At 40.4% G+C, this 25,550-nt stretch overlaps 4 protein-coding genes across 8 annotated transcripts in view; 3 read left to right on the top strand and 1 right to left on the bottom strand.

The window, feature by feature from the left end:
• The window catches only part of hscb (HscB mitochondrial iron-sulfur cluster cochaperone), a 20,395-nt gene extending 12,737 nt beyond the window's left edge, over window positions 1-7,658 (bottom strand). For both annotated transcript variants that reach the window (XR_011521698.1, XM_015960568.3), the window contains exons 1-4: window positions 7,292-7,658; window positions 7,108-7,204; window positions 786-875; window positions 512-656 (exon numbers count right to left, since the gene is read on the bottom strand). Coding sequence is in view for 1 of the 2 variants with exons in the window: in XM_015960568.3 (XP_015816054.1) it covers window positions 512-656; window positions 786-875; window positions 7,108-7,204; window positions 7,292-7,653 (694 nt within the window). In the remaining variant the exon portion in view is untranslated. The remainder of the gene's footprint in view (window positions 1-511; window positions 657-785; window positions 876-7,107; window positions 7,205-7,291) is intronic.
• A 95-nt stretch (window positions 7,659-7,753) lies between these two features.
• Window positions 7,754-16,877, top strand: lrrc8ab (leucine rich repeat containing 8 VRAC subunit Ab). Of its 4 annotated transcripts, none has more exons than XM_070555286.1 (4): window positions 7,754-7,889; window positions 8,429-8,607; window positions 11,561-13,679; window positions 14,227-16,877. In XM_070555286.1, exons 3-4 carry the CDS (start codon window positions 11,568-11,570, stop codon window positions 14,500-14,502), a joined length of 2,388 nt encoding a protein of 795 aa, XP_070411387.1. In that variant the 5' UTR covers window positions 7,754-7,889; window positions 8,429-8,607; window positions 11,561-11,567; the 3' UTR covers window positions 14,503-16,877. The 4 variants fall into 4 exon arrangements, with proteins under 4 accessions (XP_070411387.1, XP_015816053.1, XP_015816051.1 ...); XM_015960565.3 differs by lacking the exon at window positions 7,754-7,889 and adding an exon at window positions 8,799-8,871 and having other exon boundaries at window positions 8,475-8,607; XM_054730253.2 differs by lacking the exon at window positions 7,754-7,889 and adding an exon at window positions 8,799-9,205 and having other exon boundaries at window positions 8,475-8,607.
• Window positions 16,878-17,251: 374 nt separating this feature from the next.
• ppil3 (peptidylprolyl isomerase (cyclophilin)-like 3) lies at window positions 17,252-18,999 on the top strand. Its single transcript, XM_015960570.2, has 6 exons — window positions 17,252-17,359; window positions 17,516-17,590; window positions 17,724-17,817; window positions 17,903-17,970; window positions 18,050-18,168; window positions 18,383-18,999. Exons 1-6 carry the CDS (start codon window positions 17,357-17,359, stop codon window positions 18,507-18,509), a joined length of 486 nt encoding a protein of 161 aa, XP_015816056.1. The 5' UTR covers window positions 17,252-17,356; the 3' UTR covers window positions 18,510-18,999.
• Window positions 19,000-19,042: 43 nt separating this feature from the next.
• On the top strand, window positions 19,043-25,041 carry zgc:101858 (3-oxoacyl-[acyl-carrier-protein] reductase FabG). Its single transcript, XM_015960569.3, has 8 exons — window positions 19,043-19,154; window positions 19,295-19,465; window positions 20,736-20,914; window positions 23,083-23,176; window positions 23,257-23,326; window positions 23,399-23,435; window positions 23,516-23,579; window positions 24,790-25,041. Exons 1-8 carry the CDS (start codon window positions 19,131-19,133, stop codon window positions 24,946-24,948), a joined length of 798 nt encoding a protein of 265 aa, XP_015816055.1. The 5' UTR covers window positions 19,043-19,130; the 3' UTR covers window positions 24,949-25,041.
• Window positions 25,042-25,550: the final 509 nt, after the last annotated feature.

Below are 25,550 nucleotides of genomic sequence, written 5' to 3'. Positions count from 1 at the left end.
TTGCAAACTCATTCAGGGTAATAATCACTTTATTATCATCTGCACTCCTCTTCACTCATGTGACACTTATGATAATAGTATCTCTAAATCACTGTAGTGGAACACACACACACACACACACACACACACACACACACACACACACACACAGACAGACAGAGGGTGGTTGTGTCACCACACGCTACGATGATAAACAACTGACACCGCCCACGTTTAGAGGGAACCGTCTGTGGTGGAGAACAAAGCAGGAGAAAGCTGCAGTAATTAGGACACACCTTGTCCATTCCTCTCGAGTCAGCGTGTCTAAACTTTTAACCAGCTCTACCGGAGGGAGCCGCAGCGTTTCTTAAGCTTGTTTCATGTCCAAAAACTACTGTTGAGAAATTTGAAATAATTGCACATTCGATCAATTCAACTATATTTCACCTCCTCTCCTGTGATGCTGTTTAAATTCTAGGTCAAAGTGTTCAACTATGATTTAACCAGGGCATTAAACAACACTTTTATTTACCTTTCATGCATTGGCCAATTTTACTGGCTTCTTCTGGAGTCTGTGCTTCATCAAGAGCTTCATTGACCTCCATCAGCTCCAACAGGAAGTCTGAATCCGCGTGAGAGTCGGTGCCCTCCTCCAGTGGCACGCCTTCTAACTCCAGCTGAAAAACCAGATCCGTCAAACTCAATAAAAGCTTGATTGTCACAAAGTGAAGAATCTATGAAATAGTCACAGGTTTAACTAGTTATTAAGTAACTGTTCATTAGAAGGTGAAGGCTTCTAAACTCACCATATAGAGACCTCGACTCAGAGGCTTCAGCAGAGTCGTGTAGGCTTTGTTCACGAGAGCAGACTGGTGTTCTGAAAATCCCTGTTCTTTCTGCAAAGGACAGTTCAGAAACATCAGTCCAATAAAAGATCTGGGACTTTTATCATTTGTATTAAACATTTTTGTTTCAATCAGCCAAAACTCAAAACCCACAGACAAACATTAAACTTTGTCAAGAGCGAATAGCAACTGCGCTACACCTAGCCGTTCTAATCTCCACCCACATCAAACACCAAGTCCTTTGTGATCCTGACAGTTAAAGGCATGTCACACAGCAACTCTTCCGCAGTGAAGCAGTTTGGCTCCGTTGAGGGGCTGACATTACGTCTGCAGAAAACGAGGCGAGAGGAAAAGACGGTGGAAGTGGTTGGCAGATCTGGGTACATTTTGCAGCTATCAGGTCTGTCAGCTCCAGTAAAAATCAATAATCTCACGCTCGGGCTCACGGGCTTCCCGTGTGAAGCTACTGGTGTAATAACCAGTGTGGTGGGTGGATGCCTCGTCGTAACCTTTTATAAGTAATGAGTTTTCCACTTCTATATGATGAAGACCCCCGAGGCAGGAAGATGCCTAGTTAATTTAAAACAGGAAAGAGGAAGTGATAAATAAAACCAAATCAGGATGTTGTTGGACAGGTTGGATGTTTATTTTACCTTCTGTGTCATTAAACGAGGAAACCATGCAAAGTGCTGCTCCTGTAGTGCAAATTAAATGTTATGCTAGGTAAAATGAATCCTTTCCACCCTGGGTTTAAAAAGTTTACTCTTATAAACTTTTTCATAATAGCCATCAGATGAAAACACTGACAATGCACCACTTTGTAAAAATAAAATAATGTTTAAAGGAAAGCAGTCTTGGCTTGCTTTTAGCACCCCCTAGTGTCCATTTTGTAGAACCAAAAGCAAGTCTTATCTCCATGCTGTGGGTTTTTCTTTTTATCACCCTAATCTAACAGCTGGAATGTCTCCTCGGCCTTCATTAGTGTCTACAGGAATGATGCATCACTAAATTGTACAAATGAACTGTGTTCATGATCCAAAACATGCAGGAAATGTGCTGGAAAGCAGGCTGCAGCGCCGGGTATGTCAGCTCTATTTTGGGCCATTCCCATCTGTACCGGGTCGGCCCGGGCCGGGTAGCATAGGTTGTTTATGGGCCATTCCCATCTGTACCGGGCCGGGTAGCGTAGGTTGTTTACATATCTGGGTGGCCTGGAATTTTTCCGGGCCAACCAAGGCTCATTCTCAGCCCTCTTCTCGAGGGGGTCTGCTTCAGGCCGACCAGGGCCAACACACCCACTGCTGACAGCAAATGCACACCTTCCATTAGAGCAAGCCTCTGATTGGTGGGTAGAATCAGCCCACATGGGCTTAAGGCAAGGATGTGTGGAATCAACCGGGCCAGGCTGGGGCCGACTGGGGCTACCCGGCCCGGGCCGACCCGGTACAGATGGGAATGGCCCATTTGTCCCCAAGTCCAACAGACTGGGCCGGCACTTCTGAAGTTGTAAATGATGTATTCTGGTCACATGGGGGCGCCGGGGGTCTGAGTGGCATTTCATTAAGCCGGTAAAGCAGGTGTCCTCAACTTAATTTGTTTAAGGGCTGGAGTTTATTCCAGCAGACACCTTGAGGGCCAGATGCTTTTGTAAAATAAAGTTCAAGTATTACTATATCTTAATATATTCATATTTAAAATGGCTTTGTTTTTCATCTAAACTATTTTGGTTGTAGTTTTTTATTGCTGCTAAACTTCAAAGTCCCCCTGTTGGGGGGGCATTAGGGCCCAATATGGGGCCGGATGTGGCCCACGGGCCACCAGTTGAGGTTTATTCCTGTAAAAGGTCTTTTTAGCACATACTGGCTCAAGAAAAGGATTTTAACACATGAAAAAGTTGCATAGTGTCCCTTTAATTTAATGTGAAGATCAAGTTGTAATCCAGGGTGGTAATCAAAGTAAATGTGCCATTTTTCTTTGTTAGAAAATCGATTATTTGGCCTATTTAGTCTTTTATTTAGTTGAAGGAAAATGATAGCGTGTTGTTTTGTTTGCTATACTTCTTTTAGATCATGGTCTGTCGACAATTTTTCTCTTACCAAGTCCCAGTTTTATGAACTATATCTGTTTACAAGAGGCCATAAATATTTAAATAGGAGGAGATTAAACGGCAAGATCAAACTAAAAGATGCACAGACTCGTACAGAGTTATCACTTTTAATCTTCATTTGTGGCCCAATAAAAGTGTGTGAAGGATATTTTCCTGCAAGGGTTCTACTCACCGTCTCCACTGTCCTTGCTTTTCTTTAATTTTAGCGTACACGTTGTTTCTAACCGCTGCAATATTTGGGCGGAAAACATGTTAAATAAACCAACATGTTGGGGCGACGTGTTTCGCTCCCAAGTGACTCCCTCGGGGGGGGGGGGGGGGGCTGCTTCAAAAAGACAATGTGTAGTTTTTACCATTGATTTGTGGAAATAGCCATCAAAATGATGTTGAAAGTGAATGAAATGATGCCCAACTGTACGGTCTAAAATACATAGGAGCGGGCCTAAGTCTCTGGGTGACGCCATATTAGAAGCCATGTTCCCACCTACGGGAGCCCATGAGGACTGATTTGTAACAAATGGTTACAAAACTTTCATCATTCTTAAATGTTGTTTTACACATTTACCTCTTCAGTTGTTGCCAGTGATGAAAGGGAGTTTGACGTGCTCGTTATTTTACTAAAGTTTGCACTCCCCAGGGCCTTTTGACCCTAATGGGCATCTGTTGGTAAAGTCTTACTCCAACACTAAAATACTGCTTGCTTGCAATGATTTAAGTATCTACTGCCCCCTATCGCCAGGAAGAATACACACGGTATTTTTATAACAAATTTTCTCTAATTCACCGTTAGCATTGTTAGCTCAATGCTAGCTCAACGTTAGCGTTTTTCCTTCTTTACCAGACATGAGAGTAAAACAAAATGATGGCTTCATCGTACACGAATAACTTCTGGGTCACTACTGTTACTGTTTTAGGTCACTTAAACAACTCTGGAGCTTTTCACCGGCTCGTGTCAAAATGCAAAAGCCAACACTTCAACACCGGTTCGGTGCAGACGTGGCAACCCTGCGTGCTCAGAGACTGTAAACAAAGACTTGGTCCCACTTTGGCCATTTTAAAAGGAGAAACACTGACAACTCCCGAGCCGACTGAGAAGTGAATCAGTTTTAATGTAACCTTCCTTCCAAGATGATCGAGACGTTAGACTGTTTTGTGAAAAAGTAAAATTCTTAGGTATCCCTTTAACACTAGAACTCCCAGCATTTTCTAATTCCCCCAGCTCTACCAGAGCTTTGTCAAATGACTGCTTGGTTTGATTACAATAACTAAATCACTGATCCTTAGCTGCCTTTCATCTGTAAATGCAGCCAGCCACAGATGATGGCCCATGAAATGTGCTTGGGTGTCAATCTTTCAGACTGGCCCAGTGGCTCTACGAGTCTCTCTCCTGTCTTGAATCTGGTCAGCTGAACTTGTCCATCCAAAGACTTCACAGAAGCACACAAAGGACAAGAAAGGATTTTATATAGCACTTAATAAGAAAAAATGCACGAGTCGCTTCAAAGAACAATTCAAATATAAAAGAGGTAAAATATATTAAAAAAATAAAGATAAAATGAAGAATTAAGATTTTTTTTTTAATGAAAATAAAAAAAAAGGTTAGCATGGGATGTTGAAAAATGTGGAATTGTTCATGTCCTCTGTCTCCCATGTCTCCCCTTTTCCGATGCGTTTTCTGTCCCTCTATCATCTTTCAGGCTCTGAGCTGTAGATTTTTATGCATTTGTTATTTTTGATCTTTTGACCGGAGTATGAAAATAAACATTTTGGAACCTGAAATGTTTGAATCTTTGAATGAATTGTCACCACACCACCGATTCACGTGCAACTGCCACATTTTTAAGAATCCTAGATAACAACAACCCAGTCAAATGACAACTCTCTGGGAGTTCTAGTTTTAAGGTTATGTTATTTTAAATCAGTCCTGTTTTCTGCAAGTTTTCATTTAAATGCTTATATAGTAAGGTATAATATAGAATTATAGATTAATATAGTAAGGTATAATATAGAATTATAGATTAATATAGTAAGGTATAATATATAATTATAGATTGATATAGTAAGGTATAATATATAGATTAATATAGTAAGGTATAATATATAATTATAGATTGATATAGTAAGGTATAATATATAGATTAATATAGTAAGGTATAATATAGAATTATAGATTAATATAGTAAGGTATAATATATAATTATAGATTGATATAGTAAGGTATAATATATAGATTAATATAGTAAGGTATAATATAGAATTATAGATTAATATAGTAAGGTATAATATAGAATTATAGATTAATATAGTAAGGTATAATATATAATTATAGATTAATATGTCCCAGGGAAGAAAAATAAGTGAGATCGAAGCTTATTTTGGGCAGCACGAGTAACTAAAACCTAAAAGACACTTTATACCACGCTATACTGTAAATGAGCTGAATCTGAGACTTTTTTTTGCGGTCTTTGATGTTGGGATTTTATAGGAAATCCCACAGCTGCCTTCATTCAGCAATTACTGAAGGGCGGTGGACGGAGTCTTCCTTTGTTGTTGCTGAATATTTGCGCATGAGCAATACAGCAACAAGAATAATTCCTAACGTTATGCAACTGCTCCCATTACAACATCCTGGAGGTTTGTTCCTACAGCTTGTAGGCCCATCGACTAAAAAAGATAAAACACAATCAAACTACCTCTGCGCAGACCTTAATGTGCCTAGAAGCTCCACTGACGCTGGATGCATTCACACAAATCAGGATCCTCTCTGTTCAGATCTACAGCTGAGAAAATGATATGAATGACTTATCTAACGAGTGTGCTTGTTCTTTGGTGCATAATGTGTTTCTGCGTGATGCGGACAACTGGAAATCTGTCCAGTTTCACATTATGTCTGCTTGATGTTATGCAGGTATTAACAGTTAAAACCTCTTTCTTCCATGTTGTCTCCTAAATGTGGATTACCTATAATATTCTCCATGCCTCCTTTTGTTTTTACACAACAAAAGTTCAAACTTAAAGCTGAAACCTTGAAAAAAAGGCCAAAAGTGGGAATTTCAGTTATTGCATTTTTCACGCATCTTTTTTATCTTCATACTCGGCTTTAACTGTCTAAATCATTACAATTACACAAATTATGAATTTTATTGTGCACGTTTCCTTTGTACAAAAGGACAATGAAGCCTTGAATCTCATGCTCATGAACCTGATGCTGTGTAAACGGGTAATGGATATGAGAACATTATAAAACGTTAAAGGTTTGCTGAACTGAAGGTGTGATCTTTGGGCTCTTTTTGCAGCCGTGTTCACCAAGTAAATCAAAGGTCTTCCTTTGTTCCTTCTCTTTTAAAAGGCTCAGTCATAATGAAATACCTTAAAACATCTGAAGCTTTGAAAAATACTTGAGTTTTACCCAATATTAGTAAACCATCTATAAGCCTCAGATGTCGTTTTCAGACCTGCTTCTTTTCATTTTTTTATTGGGTCGCAAAGCGGGTTCAGAAAATGGGTGGATGGATGGATCCTTTGGGAGTGGTTTTACATCGAGCAAAGAACAGAATGTACAGTAGAAAATAAATGGGTGTTTGTTGTTGTTGTTTGGTTTATGATGACTCTTTTGATGTTGCTCTGTATTGTCTAATACAGTCAACGTAACCTTGGAAACGCCTTATCAGGAAAAATCCACTTTTTGGAGCTTTTGACCGTGATACTGTTACACAAACAAACCCGTTTTGGGTTGTGTTAATGCATTTTCCTGTTTCAGCTGCACATGAATGGAAACTAATCATCAGGCCCTGCTCCTCTCCCGGAAGATAGTCTCTGGTATGAAACCTAATTCAGCTGGTCAGCACAGGATATGTGGCTTAGGCGACCGTCACGTAGCAGACTTGGTAGTCCAGTTGTTACGAGTGCTGGGCTGAATACCTTAACCACTGGACCACCATAACCAGTACAGCAACTGAATCACTGCTGTAGGCACATCTTGTCAGAGTGGGCTTGGGCAGTTTCACCAAAACAAACCGCTTTATTTACACTGCCCACTTTGCTCTCAAAGGTTTAAAACAGCATCATATGATATACATGCTTTGTCTGCAGCTCCACAGTCCAACTAATCGATAACAGAGCCTGGTTTGACGCGTGAACCATTTCACCAAACTGGTCATCATTTCCCCTGCCTACCACAGACTTCTGGCTGAAGTTGTCGGGATGAAGAGATCGCTGAAGCTGCAAGTATCTTGTCTGCAGCTTGTGGGTGTCCAGTGTGAAAGTGTAGTCACTGCAAAAAGGGGCAGCACACAATGAAATGAAATTGAATGACAGCTCATTTAGAAATGGCTGATTTGAAGTGATGTAAGACACTAACCAGTCCATTATTTTGAAGTAGGTGGTTCCTTCCTCGGGGGGTTGGATTGCCTGGCATGACTTGCAGAAGAATGTGGACGTTTTCTCTAGAAGTCGCTTACAGTTCCAGCAGTGCGGTTTAATCTGACTTGTGCAGCAACTTTTGGATGAAAAGACCGTTTTAGTGTAATAAAATTCTACTTTTCCAAATTCTCTGAAGTTCACGCCGTTGTGCCAAGGAGGGTTGTTGCTGTGGAAGCTGGCTGCCATGCTGGGACTTAACGTGGCAGCGTTTGGAAGAGACGCTCCATGCTTCCTCGTCCAGGGCGGGTGTCGCGCAGCCCGAGGTGAACATATAATCCGCAGAGAGCCAAGTGGAAACATGCCTAACAGCAAAGTCCTAATCAAAACATTCACACCTCTGTGCCTATAACAGCAGAGGAAGAATGGGTCTTCTTCTACGTTTCTTAAACGCGACAGTGCCACCGCGCGGCTTGATGACGTATGCGTCTCGGAGGTGCTGGGAAACAAAACATTAGCTTAACCAGCATCGGTAAAAACTATTTACGAGTATTAAACTTTTAAGTGATATTGAATTCGAATTCAGCAAATAATCCAAAGTAAGTCAACGACACCAGCTTTGTTGTTTGTTTGGGATGTAAGAGCGCCGCAGCGTTAGCTAGCATACAAACTTCCGACGGCAGAGATACGCGTCAGTCAACATGTAGCTGAGTAGCTTCACAGCTCGTTAGCTAACGTGTTTCTAACAGTAACAGTATAATGTTTACTGTCTGTCCCGCCCTGCAGGTGAATAGGGTTTATGTTAGAAAATAAAAGTCGAGGCTTCTTGTAGACAGGGTATGTTTGCCTAATAAAATGTCACTTAGCTCTAACTTTCTGCTGTGGGTTTAGCCCGAATAGTTGCTGCTGTCAGTGATGTGCAGTAGGCGTCGTTATATTAAAGCCGGTGCCTATCTCCAGCGGTCAACGGGCTATCAGGCGGGGTACACCCTGGACGAGAGCCAGTCCATCGCAGGGCAACACAGAGACACACAGGACAAACAACCATGCACACACACACACACACACACACACACCTAAGGACAATATAGACAGACCAATCAACCTAACAGTCATGTTTTTGGACTGTGGGAGGAAGCCAGAGTACCCGGAGAGAACCCACGCACGCACAGGGAGAACATGCAAACTCCATGCAGAAAGATCCCAGGCCGGGAAGCGAACCCAGAACCTTCTTGCTGCAAGGCAACAGCTCTAGCCACTGCGCAGCCCTGCTGCACAATCCATCCATCTATATCACTGCTGTGAGCATGATCTTAGGTACGTACAAGTTTCAAGGAACTGGAATCATTTTAAGTTTGGCTTTTGGCAAAATATCAAACTCCTGAACAACTCATGACCTTAAAAGTTTCTTAGCAAAGTACAATCTTTGATGTGTGTGTGTGTGTGTGTGTGTGTGTGTGTGTGTGTGTGTGTGTGTGTGTGTGTGTGTGTGTGTGTGTGTGGTTTAGAGTGGTAGAAGTACAAAAGGTGACGGCAGAGTATTCCAGAGAGACACTAGTTGGAGACAGAAGCATCCGTAAGGTAAACAGGATCTCTTCCTGAAGGTCGAGGGAGGTGCTTCTCAAGGACCCAGCAGACAATACTCTGGTTATTATTAAAGGAAATGGCTAAGAATAGAGAGCAGGGGAGCAAGGTAGCTCTTCTGGCGCTTGCGTTGTTTGAGTTAAACAAGCCAAAACGGAATATCATCTTTAGAAGAGTGGCTTCTTTAGCTTGCTGGTTGGGTGTGGTTCGGTTGCTCGAGGCAAAAGGTTGATTCAAAGGGCTGGAGCTGGTTTTCATGGACAGCGGACGTAAAGGAGAGTAGTTATGGATCATCGTTGATGAATGGCGTTATGCTTTACAATTTTAATTTGTAAGTAAAGGTATTTTTATATCACTCAGCAACAGTTTTTGTCTTAATTAGCACAACTCGTTTCTTGATGATATAGTTTTTATTTGGTCATGTTGAATGTCAGCACTTACATGTGCAGGTTAGGGGTGCATTGAGGGGCTTTTCCTCTAGTTACAGTAGTTAGCTTATTTAACAACTTCTGTGTAAGTCCTGATGTAATAGCAGCATCATTCTGTAAGATGGATGGCCGATAGTTTTCAGAACATGGAGAAACCAATGTGATTCATGTAAACACTGAAATACTCCAAACATAGAGCATTAATGCCTTAAAGTAAGTCTTGTCCATCTCATTTGCATTACAGCCTTAAAGTTTTACAACTTTCAACATGTACACTTTCTGCAACAATGATATAATCATTTTTTGCTTTAACAGTCATGTCTGAGTCATTTTAAATGTAAGCATCACTTTTTAAACTGATTAAAGAAGAGAAGCAGTTTGTCTTTAAATTGCTTTAAAGGTTTAGATAATAAATCATTTTATACGTAAAGACTGGAATCACATGGCACATAGAATATGGGGTATGCATAAAAATGTGTCTGCATTAGTGTTTACACAAACAGTTTCTGGAGGCTGTCCATTTTCATTTGGCTTCAATCCAAAATGTGCCAACAGCAATTCTGCCGTGTTAAAGTTTGCATTCAAATCCATGACATTATGTCAATGAAGACTCATCGAAGAGCAATCAGTCAGAAGGTAAACGCCTTGAGGCAAATACGAGTTGGCACTAATTCTCCACTCAGATGCCAATAAACCGTAGAAGATGAAGGAGATCCTACAGGAAGGGTCACGGTGTAACTTCAGTATCTCTAAAACAAGATGAAAGTACAACCGGAGTGTATCTTTTATTAGTTTGTTTTTATACAATGAATGATAACACCATATGTGGTAGTTTTAAATAATTGGGTTTGTCTCGGTTTATCGTGACACAACAAATCTTTAATAACTATGAAAGTTGAGTGATGGCTCTGCTTAATATCTAGGATCAACACGACGTAAATGATCACATGAAAGTAGCAATAAGCAACTGTTACTGTCGAGGTTTTCATTTTAAACATGTTGCATTTATAATAGTCACAGTAGGGGCGGGTGGGCAATATAAACCATTTAAGGTAGAAACGATGTAATATTGGGTAATGATGGTGTTTTTGGCAATACCACGATACCGCCATAACACATGACGTCACTAAGATGTGCACCCTGCTGACATCGGGACAACAGAGTGGCAGTGACTGCAAGCATGGCGTGGGCGGAGGAGGAGGCCTATAGGCCTCAAGTGGCATATATTTGCCACATGAGGATATTTAAAAGCATGTCATTTTGACATATATAAACAGAGGAAAAAATATGTCGCAATATATATCGTTACCGCACATGCTTCAGATTATATCACAATATAGATTTGAGGCCATAGCGCCCAGCCCTAAGTCACAGCTAACCAGCGTTCTGCAGTTCGGTCTGCCACTTGTTACACATTTTACGGGAAGGTAAATATTCAGTTTGTCACAAAGTTGTGGTTTTCCTGTCTTGCAAACGGATGTTAAAAAAGACGCTTTGTGAATTTGCACCATTTACAATCGTTTTTTAAACACAGCCTTGCTCTGATATAACTGTGACGTGTCCACCTTATCAGAATGGCTGGTGTGACAACGTGGTTTTAACACCAAGAAGTCTTAAAAATAAGATTTCTGAATCTGCTGAAATGATTTATTCCCAGTTGTGCATTAACCAGCAGGTGACACACAAAAGAAGTGTACGTTATTTATAATAAACACCTCCTTCTTTTAGAAAATGCTTTTCCCATAATGTAAGGGATTAATCAAATGAAGGCATTTATCTTAATTAGCGTACAAATGTTATCATTAGCCTAAATGTTTTCCTACATTCTCTCTTTGCTTCTTTGTTTTCTCTCCCATGTTTTCCCTAACTGGGGAAGCATATTAATTATTTGCTTTCATCTATTAGAAAAAACAAAAAACTATGCAATCAAATTGACATTTAAAGCTGGTTTGCCATTTGCCATCATAGCATTTTGAAATGCCACATTTCTTAAGAAATGGCTTTAAATACAAGATCATTTGTACCTGTTTTACTGTTTTTAAATCACTAATCTTGTTTCTGACTTTGTCCATTTGAGCTCTTAGTTTTTATGACATTAGTTGTGTTTCTTTTTTCAAATGAACCATCCGACATGCTTTGATTTATGACTTTATTGCTGATATGTTGGCATTGAGTTGATGGTTTTCAGTGGTGTTTTGTTGTTGTTCTTCTGTTTTGCATTTGCAGTGGTGACCATAACGCATTTGTTTCCTCCTCAGATAAGCCATGATCCCCATCACAGAACTGCGGTACTTTGTGGACACACAGCCAGCGTACCGCATCCTGAAACCTTGGTGGGATGTGTTCACCGACTACATCTCAATTGTTATGCTAATGATTTCAGTATTTGGCGGGACTCTTCAGATCACCCAAGACAAGATGATCTGCTTGCCCTGCAAATGGGTCATCAACGAGACCTGCCAGAAGATTTTTGGTTCTAACCCATCTACATCGTTGTTCTTGGAGCCAAAAGGAATCCAGTACGATCTGGACCGTCACCAGTACAATTACGTTGATGCAGTGTGCTATGAAAATCGATTGCACTGGTTCGCAAAGTATTTCCCGTACCTAGTATTACTCCACACCCTTATTTTCCTTGCTTGCAGTAACTTTTGGTTCAAGTTTCCTCGGACTAGTTCCAAACTAGAACACTTTGTATCCATCTTGCTCAAATGCTTTGATTCTCCGTGGACAACCAGGGCACTATCTGAGACGGTGGTTGAAGAAAGTGACCCCAAACCAATTAAAATGAACGGCTCAGTGGATCACAAGGAGTCTGTAATAAGCGAGGATGTTGAAGCAAGTGTTCCGATGCTTCAAAGGACAAAGACACGCTTTGAGCAGGGTATCGTAGACCGAACAGAAACGGGTGTATTAGACAAGAAGGAAGGAGAACAAGCAAAAGCTCTGTTTGAAAAAGTGAAGAAGTTTCGTACCCATGTAGAAGAAGGAGACATTGTGTACCGACTGTACATACGTCAGACAATTATCAAAGTCATTAAGTTTGTTTTCATAATATGCTACACAGGGTATTACGTACACAACATTAAATTTAGTGTGGACTGTTCTGTAAACATAGAGAGCTTGACTGGATACAGGGTCTACCGTTGTGCTCACCCACTGGCCACTCTTTTTAAAATCTTGGCCTGTTTCTACATTAGTTTAGTGGTGGTGTATGGTCTGATCTGCATGTACACGCTGTGCTGGATGCTCCGGCGCTCCCTGAAGAAATACTCCTTTGAGTCGATTCGGGAAGAGAGCAGCTACAGCGACATACCCGACGTGAAGAATGACTTTGCTTTCATGTTGCACATGATCGATCAGTACGACCCTCTGTACTCCAAACGCTTCGCTGTGTTCCTGTCAGAAGTTAGCGAAAACAAGCTGAGGCAGCTGAACCTGAACAATGAATGGACTCTTGATAAGCTCAGGCAGCGGATAACCAAGAACTCTCAGGAGAAGCTGGAGTTGCACCTTTTTATGCTGAGTGGAATTCCAGATACAGTGTTTGATCTGCTAGAGTTGGAGGTTCTCAAGCTGGAGCTCATCCCGGATGTCACCATCCCGCCCATCATCGCCCAGCTGGTCAGCCTGCGAGAGCTGTGGCTTTATCACACCCCAGCCAAAATTGAAGCTCCAGCCTTAGCATTTTTACGTGAGAACTTGAAGTCTCTGCACATAAAGTTCACCGATATTAAAGAAATTCCCTTATGGATTTACAGTTTGAAGAATCTCAGCGAGCTTCACCTCACGGGGAATCTCAGCGCTGAAAACAACCGTTACATTGTCATCGATGGACTTCGAGAACTCAAGAGGCTCAAAGTTCTTCGCCTCAAAAGTAATCTTACCAAGCTACCTCAAGTTGTGACCGACGTGGGCATGCATCTCCAGAAGTTTTCCATTAATAATGAAGGCACCAAGCTGATGGTGCTGAATAGCCTGAAGAAGATGGTGAACCTTACAGAACTGGAGCTCATTCGCTGTGATCTGGAGCGCATACCACACTCCATCTTCAGTCTGCACAACGTGCAGGAAATTGATCTGAAGGACAACAACCTGAAGACCATTGAAGAGATAATCAGCTTCCAACACCTTCATCGACTGGTCTGTCTGAAGCTCTGGTATAACCAAATTGCTTACATTCCTATTCAGATTGGCATGTTGGTCAATTTGGAAAAGCTGTACCTGAACAGAAACAAGATTGAGAAGATACCCAGCCAGTTGTTTTACTGCCGCAAACTGCGTGTCTTGGACTTGAGCCACAACAACCTGACCATTATACCAACAGACATCAGCGTTCTCCAGAATCTGCAGTACTTGGCTGTGACAGCCAACAGGGTGAGTTTTTCTACAGTATTAACTCTTTCACTGCCGGCCGTTTCCTGATCGCTAAAGCCATTCGCTGCCAGCTTTTCTCTCAGTTTTTACTGTTTTTTAAGAGTCACAGAGCGTCGTGCTCTAGCATGATGTCGATGCCAAAACAATCAAAACAAAGAGGAGACTCACCTCTTACATCAGGAAGATTCTGCGTGTTTCGCGCGTTATCCGTTATTTCATAATCCGTTGTCGAATTGTGATCGGCAGACGCTTTTCCGGTTCGCGCCTCGCTTTTTTTTTCTACAGCAGCGGCTCAAAACGATCTCCTAACACATGGATGTTCTGCTTCCTGATCACGTGACGTGTGACGTATGTGGATGAAGATCGGCTTCAGAGCTGAGATGTTTGTTCTCTCAGCGCGGGGGCTCGTCCGACGCCCACGCAGTAAAAAAAATGCAAATGGCGACTTTAGTCGTCATTGGCAGTGAATGAGTTAAACTATTTGACTTGACTGTTGAATTTCACAGCTGTGTGTTACATCTTCTTTCCATTTTCCTCCCACCTAAAGATCGAGACCTTACCAAATGAGCTGTTTCAGTGCAAGAAACTCCGTACTTTGAACCTGGGCAACAACTGCCTCCAATCTCTGCCATCGCGGTTTGGAGAGCTGACGGCGCTGACGCAGCTTGAGCTCAGAGGAAACCGTCTGGAGTGTCTGCCAGTGGAGCTGGGAGAGTGCAAACAGCTGAAGAGAACCGGCCTGGTGGTGGAGGAGGACCTGTTCAATACTCTGCCCACCGAGGTGAAGGAACAGTTGTGGAAAGCTGACAAAGAACAGACTTGAACAGGTTCGCCAGTAAAAATATAGCAATACCAGACATCTTGGTGTGGAAACTTAAGGAAAGCCCACGCCAGCCCTGATGTATGCAGAAGCAGGAGGCTCTAGAAGAACAGCCAGTAAAGTTAGGAACCAGTACTCAGTTTGGCAGAACCAAAGTGCTGACTCTGGCAGCTGCTGGTTGTTTCTCAACCATTTTCAACACTTTTCAGGCCAGTGTCATTGTGATGAGGAGCATTTGTTTACAATATAAGAATCACTTTTATGATGTTGCTGTAAAAATATGAAAAGCTGGACCAACATTTTTAAGCGCACAGGTTACTGTTTGTCACAAGAAATGTATACTTTCTCTTTGGTCCAAGATAAATGCACCCTAAAAATCACTCGTTCAGGTTAAAGGAAGACCGCCAGCCCTATAAGTGAAGCCACTAATCTGTAGTGGTGTTTATTGGTGCACACTGGTTATTTTGTCTGTAGTCCGTTTTTACTAAAGGCCTTTAAATATTTCAAATGTGCAGTGTTTCAGTTCCAGTTGTGGATTGTTTTTGTTATTTTGTTCAGGCATCTGTAGGGATTAGATTATTGGATATCCTGTCGTGTGTGATGCAGCCATTGTCCTTCAGTCTGCACAGAACCGAGCCATCCCACATGTTGATGGAAGAGTGGGGCAGACTTGCTGTTTTATTTTTGCTCTGATGTCTCTTTCGTCTCTTCCTGGGGACATTTCACCACACCGGTATTTACACAAGTCCTTCCATGTCTCAAAGGCATCCAGCATTGTTTATTTTTGTACTTTGTTAAACTTAATATGTTTACTTTTAAACAAGCTTTAGAAAAATAATCATTTATTATTTGTTACCTTAAGATTCAGAATTGTTTGAAACCACATGCACCTTTGGAAAGGAAACCAAACACTTTTAGTTTATTGTCTCTGAGAAAGTAAAAAAGTCATTTATTTACATGAATTTAAGAGGTTCAATTTTGAGTTGCTGCCTTAAAATCACAAGTCCTAAGTTCACACCTTGCAGGAACTACATTGTTGGACTAAAAGTCGATAATTGTTTTATTATTTAGTTTTCTCTTTGGAGCACAGACGAAACGTTTGCAGTGATTACTGCACAATACGTGACCACAGTTGTCTTGTTTACCTCTAATATTTAAATAAAAGTCAACATAAGCAATATACGCTCTTGTAACTCGACTGAAAAGTGTGGAAGTACACGCCACTGTGCGTGTATCTTAGCAGTGTGTTTTATTTAGCTAAACTGTGCAATATGGCCTGCATTTAAACTATATGAAAGGTTGTTGTTTCTGTTTTTAATGTTCATTCCTTTTGTCCCGTGCTCCTCACTGTTGGCGTAAGACTTTAAACTAGGACAGGTTATAGAAACGCGTCGGACCCGAACAATGCTTTTGCACTACGGCACCTTTAGTCCCCGGTTTTCTTTTCTCCAACTGTAACACGGATACACTTTTTTGTTTCATACAAATTATAATTTGTACCGTTTTTTTTTTTTTTTTGGTCTGGCACTTGAATGACTGCCAGCCATGAGATGAAAGTGGCATTTTGTTGACTCTAACCACTTTTTCAGTGACCCGAAGCATGTTAGCGATACACGTCTTAGCTAAACAATGCAGATTTTTAGATGAAGAAATCTCTGAATTTTATTTAGAAGTGTTCTGGTGAGTAAAGGGTATTGTTGCTAGTGACATGGTATTAGTGACGTTTTTTATGTTAAATGTGTGCTGATTTTAATTCACTTTCACTATTTTTTGTGACATAAAGGTTAAAGATATTATTGTTCAACTGAACTCAGGAAACCAGCTAGTATTGATCCTTTTTTATTGGTTGCCTTTTTTCTTCACCACCCGTAGTATTATGATTAATTTAAACCAATATAATGTTATTTTGTATGCATTTCTATATAGTTTCTATGTTGATGGTTTAAGCAGGATGTGCTTGTGTTTCAAAAACAATTAGGTTTATTGTCACGTGTGATTTTAATCATCAGTATGCGATATTTAAGCATCGTGTCTGTTGTATTTATGAGTCACACAGGTCAAGTGTGTGTGTGTGTGTGTGTGTGTGTGTGTTTGCCCGTGCGTGCGCGCACACACCAATTGCGTGATGGGATGTTTGTACCATGCACACTTCACATGTAAAACCATCATTCTGGGTACAGTTACCACTGTCAAAACCATTGCCAAGAAAAACAATTTTGGTTTTGTGATTTTTTTTCTTTTTTTACAAAGATTTAAAATACAAAATAACAGTATTGATGTAAGCTTGGATCAATATTTTAGTATTCTGTTTGAACTAGTCTCTTTTTATGTCTTGTGCACCATCCTCTACAAACAATAAAATTTGGTTGGTTAACTAATTCCATCATTTTTTATTTTGTGTCTGCTGCTTTCAGTGTTATTATAGATGTTCTGTTTAATTACTTTGGTTGATTCAAACCACTTTTTTATACATATTCGACCTAAAGGTCAGTTGGGTGAGCCCCCTGCCCCTTCAAAAAAATCGTTATAACTTATTTCTCCAAATTTTTATATTTTAAATACTTTTTAATTTTTTTTTGTCGTGATATTTGTCTTGAGATAAAATTTCTCCTTTTTTTCTTTACATTCTTTACATGTAATTTAGAATAATTAAAGGATGTTATAACTCGGAATAAAACAAATGTATATTTGTGATATTTATATATTCACCCACTTTCTTTTATCTGTTTTTAAATATCGCAATGATCAAAAGACTTGGGACAAGCACAACCATAGGTCTGCCGGAACCACCTAGCGCTAGATACTCATCCCACCCGGACGGGTTTTGTGTGCGCACACCATCACAGACGCGTTTGAAATGGTGAGAATGTTTTCTAATTTTGGTCGCTTGTAGTAAACAATAGAATACCTCTTTACTGTATTGATTGAATAAGTGTTTTATTTAGCTAATGTACGCGTCCGGAAGTGACATTTGACTTTAACCGGAGTCCACGTGACGCTGTGTTCATTTTTATAGGCGGTTACTCTTCATACGGATCTGGGAGATTTAAAAATCGAGTTGTTCTGTGAGCGTGCTCCGAAAGCGTGTGAGGTACGTTACTCTTTACCTGTTTACACGTTTGACATCCGCTTATAAAACTGTGATGACTACTAGCTAGTAAAAGTAAATATATCAGCTTTAGATGTAAGTCTGGTGAATAATCTTACCTGTTCTTGTGTTGCAGAACTTCCTTGCTTTGTGCGCAAGTGGGTTCTATAATGGTTGCATCTTCCACCGAAATATCAAAGGCTTCATGGTGCAGACTGGAGATCCTACAGGTCTGAGCTTGTTTTTGTGTCGGACAAATATAAATATGAAAATGAAGATGGTTATTGCCCCTTTCTTATACAAAATAACATGCAGGCACAGGTAAAGGAGGCACAAGTATATGGGGTCGCAAATTTGAGGATGAGTTCAGTGAGCACTTAAAGGTAATTTAACATGAAGTCATTTTTATTTCATTAATTAGTGTTTATCAAAAATTTGATGTTTTCTTTTCTCTAATTTCAGCATAATGTAAGAGGAGTGGTCTCGATGGCGAGCAGTGGCCCCAACACAAATGGTTCGCAGTTTTTCTTCACCTACGCCAAACAGCCACACTTGGACATGAAGTACACAGTGTTTGGAAAGTATGTAACTTATACTTGAATGTACACATGAAGTACACAGTGTTTGGAAAGTATGTAACTTATACATGAATGTACACATGAAGTATAAAAGTGATTCATTGGTTACTTCACAGTACATAATACATTAATAAAGGACTGAAATCCATTAGGTTTTCCTAATTCATGTCCACATATATGCTTCCTTACTCTAATCCTCAAGCTCTTCCTCTTACAGGATCATCGACGGCTTGGAAACGCTGGATGAGTTGGAGAAGCTGCCCGTGAACGAAAAGACATTCCGACCACTGACTGACACCCGAATAAAGGATGTGACCATTCATGCTAACCCTTTTGCTGGATAACTGACTTGGAGCTTGTATTTAAAAGAAAGAAACACTTGGAAAGCTGCACGGTGCCTTGTCAAAGTTAACACGAATTACTTGTCCAAGCCTGAAAAACACAGAGAGAAATCTCCCTGAGAGAATTACAACGGACTAAAGCTGCTGGGTTGTCTTTCACAAAAACAAAGAAAACCTGAAGTCCTTGTTGAAGTCATTGTCCAGAGAATATTACAGATTTTGCAACTTGTTGAAAAATTCAGTAGTTTCTAGCTTTGTGCGTAAACCAGTTTGGAAGCGACAGAACATTGGTAATAAGTTATTCGTGTAATCCATTAAACAGTTTCACAACTGAATCCAAAAATGAAAAGGTGACATTTTAAAACCGCGTTGGGCTTTTCTTTTTCCTCGTGTCGAACAAATGTTAGCAAGTCCATTACTGAAGAAATCTTTATGTATCTGCGACATTTTAATTACTGTGCTTTTTCATTACCTAATAAAAAAATGCAAGGTGTGTGGGGGTGATGGCTCTAGAAAACAAATTAGTAGACCTATTCACACTACAAATGTGCTCCCGTCGCGTAAATTTGCGTCATCAGTCGGGGACGAAACCTGCCAGATTAGAAGGAAGCTAAAGTCGCCCAAATGGCTTCAAGCGACGCGTTTAAAGTACGTTTTTGTGTTTAACTTGCTTTTATTTCATGTAAATCCAATATGAAACAGTCTTTGGTTGAATTTAGAGCAAATTCTTCCTCCTGTTAGGTTACCGCTACGTATCCACGAGTCATCATGGGTGCGTTTGTTTTCAGGTGTCTTCCCTGCGGGGGAAGGTGGCCCTGATAACGGGAGCCAGCTCGGGCATCGGAGCTGGAACGAGCGTCCTGTTCGCTAAACTCGGAGCTCTGCTGGCTCTGAACGGCCGCGACGTGTCAAACCTCCAAAAAGTGGCCAAACAGTGCACTGACAGTGGGGCTACCGAGGTAAACGATCCGAACACCGGAGGGATTCGAGTATGGAGAGAAAGTTGGGACGAAGTATTGGGGCTACTGATTTTAAAAAAAGTCAGGTCGAACATGCAGACAGAATTTCGGGGAAGACAGCAGAAATCCATATTCAGAAACGTTTATAAATACAGAGAATAAAAATCCACATATCTATTTTAATAATAGCCAATAAAAATAGTTGCACCTTTCACAATATTTCCAAGCTTTAGAAGTTTTGAGGTGTGTACATTTTGAAGCCCTCATTTAGAAAGTATCAAAGGAAGTAGTCAGAAAACTACACTTAGGATGTAATGCCTTTTTTATGGTGTACCCTGATAAAACACCTCAATATGAAAAGAACAAACACATTCAGATGAAATACATCTGGCTTCACCTACTGGGATCATTTAATAGACTGGTTCATTTAAAACCCATTTTTATTGATTATTTCTGATTATAATCAGTCGCTGAATTTTTCATGCAGACTGAACATGAAAATAGTCTCCTACCTGTGTTAGCTTCTGATAGAAAATAGACTCTAGGATTTAAACGGCCCATCAGCTCTATGTCACGCACGTGACGTTCATGGACTCCTCGATCTGAACTCACGACGGGGAAGGCTGTTGTTGCTTTAATGTTTGGGAATCAGCCGCAGACGTCTCTGCTAGTAGAAGCTAACCATTAGCATTAGCAACTTCACCACACGGCAGAAGGTCCATCCACTTTGCTAGCCAGTGGTACAGTCGTGCTGCTGTTATCCGATCCGGGGTGAGAAGTCCAAATGTCAGGAAATAAGACATCAAAACCTGCCGCCTGAAGCTCAGCTGTGATGTGGGAAACTTTTAGATCCAAGAAATAACTCACCGGTGTGTGCTTCCCCCTGAGAATAACTTACAAGGCAGTCATTCCTACTGGAGACCACTGCAAATGTATAGATTAAACAAGTATTCCAACTTTTCTTTCAACATGTTTACTCAAATCTCTGTACACAGGCTATTAGAAAGTCAAGTAAAACTAGCCTAATGTGTGCCGTTTTGTGGGTCCTCTTGACAGATCTAAGGCACGCAGGTTTTGGTCAAACGATCACCCAGAACCAGTCAGATAAAACAAATGTAAGAAAGCAAAATGCATGCAGAGAACTAGGTTTTATAAGACGTCTCACACCAAACTTTAGATCCGTTTCCCTGCATTAAAAAAAACAAACTTAAATCAGCTAAAAAAAGTTCCTTCTAAAGCCAGTTCACGAGACGTGTGCTGTTTTGTGCAGCCTTTGCTTGTTCCTGGAGATCTGACTGATGAGGAGACCGTGAGGAAAACGGTGGAACAAACCATCTCCCACTTCGGCCGACTGGATGTTCTGGTGAACAGTGCTGGCATCCTGGCAATGGGCAGCATCGAGAACACAGACCTGGCTCAGTATGACAAGGTCATGAACATCAATGTCAGGTGGGATTCATAACAACCCGGCTGGCGTGAAGTAACGGTGGAAGAAGTCTTTATATTTCACACGCAGGTGTTTAGTGTGGGTGGTTAGATAAATATTCTCACATTGAATGTTTTCATTAGAGAAGGACAATATGTCGGCATCAATATCGGTATCGGCTGATGTTAGTCACTGGGCATGTCCGAATCCACGGGAAGGATGCTTGTAAGAGTGTGATGACGTCACAGCGCAGCGACGAGTACTGTCCGAATTCCAAGTACACTCATTCTCGCGTCCTCGCTCCGCCCACATTTCGAGGACGGGTCTGCTGTATCCTCACAGAACAAGGCTATCCCAGCATGCTTTGCACGCCGGCTGTAGATTTTCAACAGGAAGAGAAAATGGGGAGAGCTACGAAGTTTTAAACGTAAGTTTGTTAAAAACTAGCCGTAGAAACCTAAAAAGCTTAAAGCGGTTCAGTTTATAGACATTTTTCGTTTGTATTTTTGTTTTTGAAATTACATTTTAGGCAGAAATCAGCCAGAACCCGTGTGTGTGTGTGTGTGTGTGTGTGTGTGTGTGTGTGTGTGTGTGTTGAATTAAACTTGTCGTTTGTTTTAAGGACAACGGAGCAAAGAAGCGTTTTTATTAAGCTTAGAGGTGAAGAGTGAAGCTGTTTACACACAACCACAGAAGTTCTGCTGTGAAAAGTAGATTTACATTCAGGGATTTACACAGCTGACACGTTTTAATGAAGTAAAAAGTTTGTGTGAAGAATATAATTTTTATCTTCTCATGTGGATAAATGTAAAAACGTGTTTATTGCCTTTTTGTCACCTGTGGTCTGGTTTTCTCTGTAGGACTGCAGGTGTCCAGGGTCAGGAGAGGCTTTACCTGGTGGTCCTCCTGGGAGAGAGGCCTTCTACTGTCATCATGTTAATGTTATTTAGCTGTTTGATATTTGAACACGTTTATTAAAACAAATACTAACGGATAACTCTTTCTGGTCATTGGTTTTATCACCAGTTTTATTATTACAGATGTTTTTGAACATGTTACATGAACAGAAAATGAAAAGATGGTAAGGAGACAAGATTATTTATAATAGGTTAGACTTATTATATAATGTGTGTATATATATATATATATATATATATATATATATATATACATATATGTATATATATATATATATATATATATGTATATATATATATATACATATATGTATATATATATATATATATATATATATAAAATATATATATATATATATATGTATATAATGTATATATATATATGTATATAATGTATATATATATATATATATATATATATATATATATATATATATATGTGTATATATATATATATATGTATATAATGTATATATATATATATATATATGTATATAATGTATATATATATATATATATATATATATATATATATATATATATATATATGTGTATATATATATATATATATACATACATACATACTTTTCCATCAGAAATGTTGCCAACTCTGCAACAGTCTAGGACTTTCGCAGTTCTGACTGATATCTGTAAGCGGATGTCTAAAGCTGTTGGTACTGTATTGTCTACATTACATGACAGAATAGGGTAATTATATGACAGAATAGGGTAATTATATGACAGAATAGGGTAAGATTATCACTTTTACGGTTTAATAAAAAATCACGCTTAATCGCTGAAAAAGGGGGAAACCTCTGGATTGGTGCTTTGAGGACGCTGTGTCCTTGAGAGGTGAGTATGGAGTTTTCCAGGTCAGAGGGCCTAATACAGCGCTGAGCAGCACATTTATCACACATGCCAGCCGCACATCAAGTTTGCGAGGTGGACGAAGGTGAACATTAAAACAAAATTGCAGAAAGAGCGGGAAATGGTTAGATTAACCACGTCAGACTATATACCACCTTAATTCCACATGAGCATTAAGTCGACTGTCATCACTCAGCAGCCGACTCCTTTAAACATGTGAATGTGTGCATGAAGGTGTGAAACCACTGTCATCACTCAACCAGATCCAGTCAGAGATGTTGGATCTTTTCTTTGTTCCAATAAACGGTGTGAAAAGATTTGTTTTTAAAGATTTACTTGAGATTAAACAGCACAAAGTCGTGTTTTTGGGAAATGCCCTTACATCTTCTGTGTCGTCTTCATTTCAGATCGGTTTACTTCCTGACTCAGCTGTGTGTGCCCCATCTGATCAAAACCAAAGGCTCAATAGTGAATGTGTCCAGTGTGAATGGACAGAGATCTGTGGGTATTGTGCATCTCATGTCAACACCACTGTGGTTACACAACATACTGTTACTAAGATTGTATTCTTATTTCTTTAGTTTCCTGGTGTGTTGGCTTACTGCATGTCCAAATCTGCCATTGATCAGTTTACAAGCTGTATAGCACTTGGTGAGTTGAGCCGTCTTACATGCAAAGCTCCATAAAGAACACAGGAAATCAACACGCTGCTTTGGTTTGCAGAGCTGGCATCCAAGCAGGTCAGAGTGAACTCTGTCTGGTACGTCTCTTTACATTTATGGAAGTTGTGGTCTGGTTGGATGTGTGGAAAATGGTTATTTTTTATTTTTATCTCTTTAGTCCTGGTGTGATCATAACAGATGTCCACAGGAGGGCGGGGCTGGATGATGGACAGTATGCTCAGGTAATGAAAACATTAAAAAAAAGCCTTAAAACCACGCCGAGGGGCCCAGACTTCTCTATCTCCAGCCACTTGGGCCAGCTTCTCTGGGGAATCCTAAGGCATTCCCTGGCCAGCTGGGAAACCCTCCAGCGTGTCATGGATCTTTTTTTAGGTCTCCTCCCGGTTGGACGTGCCCAGAAAACCTCACTAGAGAGGCGTCCAGGAGGTATCCTAATCCACTAACCTGAGCCACCTCAACTGGCTCTTCTCGATGCAGAAGAACAGCGGGTCTACAGACCCACGTTTCCTATTCGGGCTGTGCCCCGCCGGGCTCCATGGGTGAAAGCGTGCCCCGCCTCCAGAAAGGGGCCCCAGTGATGTGCGTCCGGGCGAGGGAACTTTGTTTCCATGTACATTATTCTTCATAAAGGGTCTTTGGTCTGCACTTTGCTTAAAAATAAATATGTTGCTCATAAAAAACGATTGGCGAAGGGGCTAGCCCATTGTTGGTGGATTCATCGTCCGTTCGCCCAACCTTAATATGCATTTCATTTATTTTCATTTTTATTTCAAGTATGATTGAAATGTTGCCAGTGTGCTTATGTACTTGTGCTTTTATTTGTAATGCTGCATCACTTCCACTTCCTGTAGTGTGATGCTCCGCTCTGCTTAGTTCAGTGGGAGGCAACAACTGCAGTTCCTGTATTTGTGCTGTTCCAAGTGCTTCCTATACTGACGTTTAGTTTTGGTTGCACAGCTAATCCGCGGTAGCGTCTTAGCTGAGTTTAGCTATCGGCGACTAAAGGAAACGACCTCAGCAGAGCTGATTAAAGCTCGCTGCCCGTCCCGAACGGCTGCTTCAGAATAACATGTAGGGCTTAAAGGTCCAACCGTTCTGGTCTAATCAGCTGAGGCTCCGTTCAGGCAGCAGGAGAATGTATGGAAAGCTGTTATATGATGAATTCATGTAGTCATAAGTTTGTGTAAGAGTAATTTTCCCACATGTTCAGAGTACTGCTGTAAGTGTGGAAGAGTGTTGCATCTGTGCTTTTTACGTGCAAGACTGATTTAAAACAGCTTTACAGAGCGCCCTTATTTAGCTGCTTTCACCAATAGCTACGAGATTCTGTAATGTGGTAGGTTCATTATTACGTTTAAAAAACGGCACAGCATTCACATGAAAACTAAAACTGGTCAAATGTTCAGCTGAACGACTCTTTTTCTTCTCCAGTTCCTTGATAGATGCAAGCAGACCCACGCGCTCGGTCGGCCCGGTGAGGTGGAGGAGGTGGCGCACAGCATCGCCTTCCTGGCATCTGATGCTGCTAGCTTCATCACCGGTGTGAACCTGCCTATCGACGGCGGTCGCCATGCCATGTGCCCACGATGAGACCTCGTGATGCAACACGCCAAAGTCTCATTATCACAGATCTTGAAATCCATGAAAAGCGTTGAGTTTTCAATAAAAACCTTGAAGTTGTAACTGAAATTTCTTATGAAACATTTAGCTTTAACAGGTGATAATTGGCCTGAAGCATATAGGACGTTACAAAGAAGCACGAAAAACAGTTTTTAAACAAAAACACTTCTTCCAGAAAGATATCGATTATTTTAGCATTAGCCCCTGAATTAGTTCTCTTTTTGTATTATTGTTATGGAGAGCATTTTTGCCATATATATATATATATATATATATATATATATATATATATATATATATATATATATATATATATATATGCGTTTTTACAAAACTTCACAATAAGAGTCTCATTTAAACCTCAAACTATCTGAGGCTTCAAATATAATTTATTATTATTATTGGGTAAAATTCAGGTATGTCTATAAGCGACAGATGATTTCAGGTGTGTGAAAGGTTCTACTGCGGACGCCGCTTCCAAAGTAGTGAACAAAACAACACAAAATGTTATAGTTCACCCAGAATAAATACAGCTAGCTTCAGGAGTACAACAGGGTCCATTCCTCGGGCTT

Source organism: Nothobranchius furzeri, chromosome 10 (genome assembly GCF_043380555.1).
Source record: "Nothobranchius furzeri strain GRZ-AD chromosome 10, NfurGRZ-RIMD1, whole genome shotgun sequence".
In the NCBI taxonomy this organism is placed as follows: Eukaryota; Metazoa; Chordata; class Actinopteri; order Cyprinodontiformes; family Nothobranchiidae; genus Nothobranchius; species Nothobranchius furzeri.
Note: the sequence above shows the minus strand (reverse complement) of the source record. Positions and strands in the feature narration are given on the sequence as shown.

Excerpts from the sequence above, each read along its gene's own strand:
- zgc:101858 (XM_015960569.3), top strand. The coding sequence starts at position 19,131 with ATGGCTTCAAGCGACGCGTTTAAA. Across the intron at positions 23,436-23,515 it reads GTCAGAGTGAACTCTGTCTG|TCCTGGTGTGATCATAACAG; the intron begins GTACGTCTCTTT and ends TTATCTCTTTAG. Across the intron at positions 23,580-24,789 it reads ATGATGGACAGTATGCTCAG|TTCCTTGATAGATGCAAGCA; the intron begins GTAATGAAAACA and ends TTTCTTCTCCAG.
- lrrc8ab (XM_070555286.1), top strand. The coding sequence starts at position 11,568 with ATGATCCCCATCACAGAACTGCGGTACTTTGTGGACACACAGCCAGCG. Across the intron at positions 13,680-14,226 it reads TGGCTGTGACAGCCAACAGG|ATCGAGACCTTACCAAATGA; the intron begins GTGAGTTTTTCT and ends TCCCACCTAAAG.
- ppil3 (XM_015960570.2), top strand. Across the intron at positions 17,591-17,723 it reads GTGCTCCGAAAGCGTGTGAG|AACTTCCTTGCTTTGTGCGC; the intron begins GTACGTTACTCT and ends CTTGTGTTGCAG. Across the intron at positions 17,818-17,902 it reads GCAGACTGGAGATCCTACAG|GCACAGGTAAAGGAGGCACA; the intron begins GTCTGAGCTTGT and ends AATAACATGCAG.